A 6,672-nucleotide genomic window follows, 5' to 3' on the forward strand; every position below is an offset into this window, starting at 1 on the left:
GATGCGGTATAAAAGCCAGCTAAGCCGATGAAACCCCTGCGACAGAGGCGAGTCGATACCGCCTCTTAAAAATAGGTGTCCCCCCCATCATGCATGGGCATGATGGGTAATACAAAAATCCAGGCGCGACGGACTCACAATGAGCGGCTTTCTGGTCAGCGTCTGTTCACCATGTTAGGGTTTCCCACTGATGGTGTGGAGAGGGTGATGTAAGCTTGCTCTTCCGAAGTGTTAGCCACGATGTGAATCAGTAACCAGCCCCTTCGGGCCTTGGTCAGGAAGTGTCCATTTTGCGCAGAACTAGTAGACTGCGTTGCTCCGGGCGAGCGTCGGTTCGTCCGCGTATTTCGGAACCGGTAAAGCGAAGGACAGGCCTCAGGGAACTGGGTAGGGGCATCGTCCCCGAGGGTACACCCGTTCCTGTCTATTTCGGCCCGCCCCCCTGCACACGATGCGCTGGTAAAACTGATTAATGGAGAAAACAATGGAAAAAACAACAACGACAACAACAATAGCAGCAACAAAAATATGGAGTACCCAGAGATGGATCCCTTTAAGAAGGTTTCGCGATTGGCCAGATCACCTGTAAATGTGCTATTGCTGGATAGACCTGCGCGAGCCAAATCTTCACCCCCGGCGTTGCAGGAAAATACGCCGACATTAATGGGAAGACTAGGCAAGCAAGACCCAATGACGGAGCTAGGAGAAATGATACAGCAGTTAGTTGATATGATGCGCCCACCACATCGATCCATCAACAACCCCATGCGGGAGCTACTTAGCTCAACCGCGAAGCTTCACGCAAGTGCCAAGGAGGAGCACGCCAGTCTTCCTGCACAAGAAGCAAAATATTTGCTACAGGCCCAGAAGATTAAGATCGGCTGGACAATCTGCAGGATAAGGGAGAAAGCTCAACTGAAGATGTGCTTTAGGTGTCTCGAATATGGACATGTGGCGAAAGCGTGCAGCAACTTGGAAGACAGGAGCAAGTGCTGTATTAAGTGCGGAGAAGAGGGTCACTTTGCGAAATCCTGTACTAATAAACCCCTTTGCATTGCGTGCAAAAAGAGTGGAAAAGCGAACTCCGAACACCAAATAGGAAGCCGAAAATGTCCCATTTACATAGCAGGGTGCAGTAAAAACGTAAGGTGAAGATCCTGAAAATAAACCTGAACCACTGCGAGGCGGCTCAGGAGCTACTAACGCAAACGGCTTATGCATATAGTTTTGACGTAGCAATAATTTGTGAACAATACAAAAACAAAACGACTGCAAGTGGATCTCAGATTCCATAAAAAAGGTAGCAATATGGGCATGTGGAGACAAAACGTTCCAGCACAAGCCATAAACCATGGCGAGACAGACTTTTACATGACGCAGTTTCTGACAGGACACGGATGTTTCCGAGAGTACCTACATACTCTCGGAGTACCTATTAGGCGTGGTCCCGAATGAGGTGCACCTTTAACGAGCAGTACGAATCGTGCATGCTGTATACCACTAAGTATCAGTATCTATGAAAGATTCCCCCTTCGAAAAAAAAAAAAAACCCAAAAACTACAAACAATGCTTTACAAAAACAACAATCGTTTGAAAAGGCATCATACATACTTACATGCGTACACATGTAAATAAGTGCGTATGACATTCCCACACAAATAATGCATACAAAACATATATACATACTTATATGCGTTCACATGTAGATATGTCGTCCGCAAAAATTACAAATTGTATAAATATGTATGAAGATGTATGAGCGTGCATACATATCGACGCAGATTTTTGTGAGCACGGAAAAATATTTTAGAATTGGCAAATATTATAAATCGACAACAGCTATGTTGCCACTTTTCTCTTTTCTTTCTGTGAAGAAACATCAGAAATTGTTCAATTTATGAATTTTAGCTTTTGCCATCGTCGCGAAAAGATGCTTGTACATAGGCAAAGACATGCTCGGAGAGATGTAATGCTGTTTGTTTTTATGAATGAATCAAGTTTGCCTGTTGAAAGTGCGCTTGCGTTCATGAATGAAAGTATTGTTGTTGTGTGTTTTTCTACAAATTTGGGCATCGACTATTTGGCTGCCATATTGACTTGTGACGCTGCTGCTTTTGTAGAACAATATTTTTTGTTTTTGCGGGCGACATATTTACATGTGTACGCAGATATGTATATATGTATGTACGCTTACGTATTCATTATTTGTGTGGGAATGTCATGCGCACATATGCTTTTATGTATGAACATATAGAGCAGTGCGCCCACATTATATTACTGATAAACGATAATATCATGTTTTGCATTTGAATTTTACTTACATATGTACATATGTAATTATGTAAGTGCTGATATGTAGATGCGTTTGAAAATTAAATTAAAATATTATTGTAATATATTAGTGGTACTCATTTAACGTCGTAAACGTATGGCAACATCGCAAATTTTTACATGCATTTTATTTTACGACAATCTTGCAAATATGCGAGACCGTTTTCAGTGGCAACCATAGCATTTTGCGCAATTCGCAATCAGCTGGAAGCGTCTATTTGGTGTTTTAAAAGAAATGGAAGCGGTAAGTAAATTTGTAACAATAAATTATGGGCTTATATTGTTAATATTCAATTGATTATTTAATAGAAAGAAAGATTAAGGCTAAAAGGCACATTTCGTTGGTCTGAAAGCCAAACGATAGACCTTTTGTTAAATAGAGTGGACGCAATAAAAGAGAATCCGGACCATTTTGAGGTAATATCGATATAATTATATTGCTTTATTTATCTGCTTTTAGAAACCAATAGCCCAAAGGTTTTACAACAAAATTGGTGAAAAAGCTCCAAATTTAATGATTATTAAATGGGACATAATGAGGACTAAAATGAGGCATTTGAAAACAACTTTTTTATCTGCGCTCAGGTGGAAAGGCCAGACTGGTGCAGGCTTACTTGAAAATGGTGATCCTCATAGTGTGGAAGAATACATAAAAATAATATGTCCTTTTTATGAAGGCCTTCACGTGAGATTTGGACGTCGTATAAGTGTTCAGCCACCAACGATTTATCAATCAACAAAGTTGGTGTCAGCGTTGAACGATACATATATAGAATATATTACCCCAGAGATAGACCCCGACACAAGTTTTTCGAGTCCGTTACCCAGTCCGTCCATTATTATGTATCTGTCTGCAGATGAAGTAGACAGTCCGTCCGCTAATTTTGTATACACTTCTACACTAAGAAGAAATACGAAAAGATCTCATAGCAGTTCAAATACATTTTCATTACTTTTCGAAATCCAAAATAAGAAGTTGGAACTAGAAACGAAAAAATTAGAATTTGAAAAAGAGAGAGAGGAAAATAATTTTCAATTGCAGAAATTACGGTTACAGAAAGAAATGGAAGTAGAAATGGAAAAAGTCAAATTGGAACACGAACGATTGAAAAGTTTAAATAGCTCATAAGTTGCCAAAATGTAATCATCTGTATTCCAGAATAAGATTTTTTCCATTTTGACTTTTTCTTCTTAATACATTTGTTGGTTTGTTTTACTTGTAGTGACTTAGTGAATATGGTTCACCTTGCTTTGTTTTACTTTATCCGTATTAAGTTATTTCTAGTCAAATAATTTATGTTACTTGTTTATGTAAAGACAATGAATTTTTATTGATTAAACAATTGTCGCCTTATCTCCCCTTCATTGGTACGAGCATTTGGTTCCCATAACTACTCGTAAATACTGTGCTCCGATTCCTCAGGTGGTAATGGAAATAATTGTCTTGTTGGAGTATAAAGTTGTGTAACAATGCACAACAGAGAATCCATTTGTTAACTTTTCTCATACCATTTTCATTTTTTATTTGGAGCCTTAAGCCTTTTAAACTACCAAATCTTTCCTTCAGCAGTCCAAAACAATGTTCAATTCGAATTCTATATCGACTGAATGTTTTGTTAAAAAAATTCCTTTGGCTTAGTGTTAAATTTCTAGAATTTTCTCTAAATGGCGTTATAACAGTACTCGATAATTTATATGCACTGTCACCTGCAATCCATTCACCTTCTCCAAGAAATTTATGTGCTTCAATTGACAATTCGCTGTATTATGAGGAAAACTGACGAATTCTGACCTGAATGATACCACCATCACTGATTCCAAATAAACCTGCAATCTTCGAAAGAGTACATAGCTCCTTCACCGCTAGAACCTAAGCGATACAACACAATTGCCAGTTGCGTTTTAATTGGAAATTGTTTGCCCGACCGAATTTTGTTAAAAAGTTTGTCTCCCTTTATTAGATCCAAACGTGTGATCTTCTTGAATCGGTTTTCATCAAGTTCCCATAAGATTTCATTTAAAAATATCCTGGATTTCGGTATATTATTTTGAATAAATTGTACTCTGTATCTGCATTCTTCGCCTAAAGCCAACACATGCATTAGGTCCTCCATTGTTTCATCTTCTTTACTTTTCCTCTCTTCTGCAAAACAAAAAATGTAGTCATTTAAAATAAAAAACCAATTTAATTTAAATACATACCATTGTCCTCACAAAAGAATTCAATAATCATTAAATCATTTTACTGTCTCGGCATTTTAGCTTTTTTATTACCTACAAATGAAAAAATGACAGACTTAAAGTAATATTGCCGCAGTTGCCAAAGAGCTCTCATTTAACTTGTGTTGCCATATTGCAAATTTACTATTTTTATATAATTGCGACGTTAAATGAATACCACTATTAAGTTTTTTAGGATATTATGATAGTATGTTATATATATGCGTATATAGCATATCTACATAAATATTTGTGAAATTATATTATACATATTATTAAACATATGAAATATTTAATAAATAGCTCTTATTCGCACATTAACTACAAATATTGTTTTGAAAATAACATAATTTATTTAAACGATATTTAAAATATATTTTTTAGTAGACTTTAAACGTGCAAAATTATGTTTTATTTATATGCAATAAAAATGTTTGAAACAAATAAATACAAAATTATAAAGAGATGAAATATTATTATGTTTTGAATACTAATCAAGTGGAATTCAAATATTATTTACATGAAATTTATATATAATATATACAAAGTTATAAGTGTGTCGAATGGTACATGAATGAATGGTACCCCTAGTTGATTTCATGTGAAAGATTTGCCGTCTCTAAAGGTTTAATTATTAATATATGTACATACATATATGCCATACATATGCAAAGAGAGAACAAACTAACCATAGCGTCCGCGTGAGCCTTGTCTGTAAAGTGCTCCTCCACTTTCTTCAATGATTCCTTTGACGACATGGGGAGCATCCCTTGTAAACGTACTTGGTCCTCACTCACCACTTCGCTTGCACTACAGCATGTTCGGGTACCTCAAATTAAAAACAAAAAAAAATTTTCAACACAGATCTTCTCAGCAGGAGTACTTTCCACAGCAGAAAGTCGTAATATCCCTACCAAGGGTATCCAAAATTTGTTACAGCACTATCATATTATCTGTATTTCCATTACTGCTGTTGGTTGAATAGGTAAATACATAAATTCTAGATCTTCCTTTTTATAATTTAAATGATTTTGTCTATAATTTGACCTACTAGACCTCCTAAACCAGGTGAGGACACTAAAGGCTCTCTAAAAACATCACCAACATTTGTTAACACTACACTGTCTGATTGACTTTGCTGGTTTACAATTATTAAAGAGCCTGTTTTACTGCTTAAAAAACTACCTTTTCTTTTTTTATTATTATTATTATTAAAATTCTCCCTAATCCCGAATATAATAAAAATTGACGGTATTCTGTGGACTTCCAGTTGCTTATTTCGTCCGGAAAATTCAGATGGAACGTAGTTCTTAACATATAATATTTTCTCATTTATTTTTGTTACGTTCCCTCTCTTAACAAACCACTGATGTAGTTTTCAGTAACCCCTAAATCAACTAAATGCATGGGTTCTAACGGAAATTAGAAAACCATGTCAACTGATTCTTAAAAAAATTCCCCCCTGCTTAAATTCGTCTATGTTATGGCTTATATCTAATCTATTATTAAATGAACTATCGGTCCTAAGTTCTCCTACAGTTTTATAGAAACACTCTCTCCTTTCCCTATAAATCCCTTCCTGAAGACATTTATTTTTCCGGGCGTGTGCCTTTACACCATTTACAAATGCGCGAGCTCGTGCATCTCAAACAAAAAACCTAACACTAAACTCTTTTAAAATCTGGCTAGATCATAATAAAATCACTTACATTCCAGGGCATACTGAGAATCAAGCGAGTTAGAAAAACATACTATATGACCTAATGTACAATTGAGGCACTTGTACACTTACGTGCGGAAAGTATAAATCGAATGTGAGAGCGCAAACATAGGAGATTCGTTAAACGTTATACAAATTTATTTTTCCATGTACTAATACATAATTATTAAAATTTTATTGTTTGAAACCAATTTGGATGTGATAGAACGTATTATTCTTTAAAAAAATATTTTATTTCTTGTGAGTCAATATACATACATATAGGACGGACGGACTACGACTCCTTGTTGGCGACACGATAGACTCGGGTATAACGATTGAACCTCCTGATTCACGGTAAGAAGCGAAAAAGATATCAAACCTTCTGGTTCACGGATGGAATGAAATGAGGAAGATCCCAT

At 36.2% G+C, this 6,672-nt stretch overlaps 1 protein-coding gene across 1 annotated transcript; it reads left to right on the forward strand.

Moving 5' to 3' along the window:
* Nucleotides 1–2,566: 2,566 nt before the first annotated feature.
* LOC126765154 (uncharacterized) lies at nucleotides 2,567–3,322 on the forward strand (the record flags this gene model as incomplete). Its single annotated transcript, XM_050482738.1, has 4 exons — nucleotides 2,567–2,575; nucleotides 2,641–2,748; nucleotides 2,792–3,084; nucleotides 3,241–3,322. Coding segments are annotated over exons 1-4 (492 nt in total), but the record flags the coding sequence as incomplete, so codon positions are not given.
* Nucleotides 3,323–6,672: the final 3,350 nt, after the last annotated feature.

Source organism: Bactrocera neohumeralis, unplaced genomic scaffold (assembly GCF_024586455.1).
Source record: "Bactrocera neohumeralis isolate Rockhampton unplaced genomic scaffold, APGP_CSIRO_Bneo_wtdbg2-racon-allhic-juicebox.fasta_v2 cluster10, whole genome shotgun sequence".
Classification (NCBI taxonomy): domain Eukaryota; kingdom Metazoa; phylum Arthropoda; class Insecta; order Diptera; family Tephritidae; genus Bactrocera; species Bactrocera neohumeralis.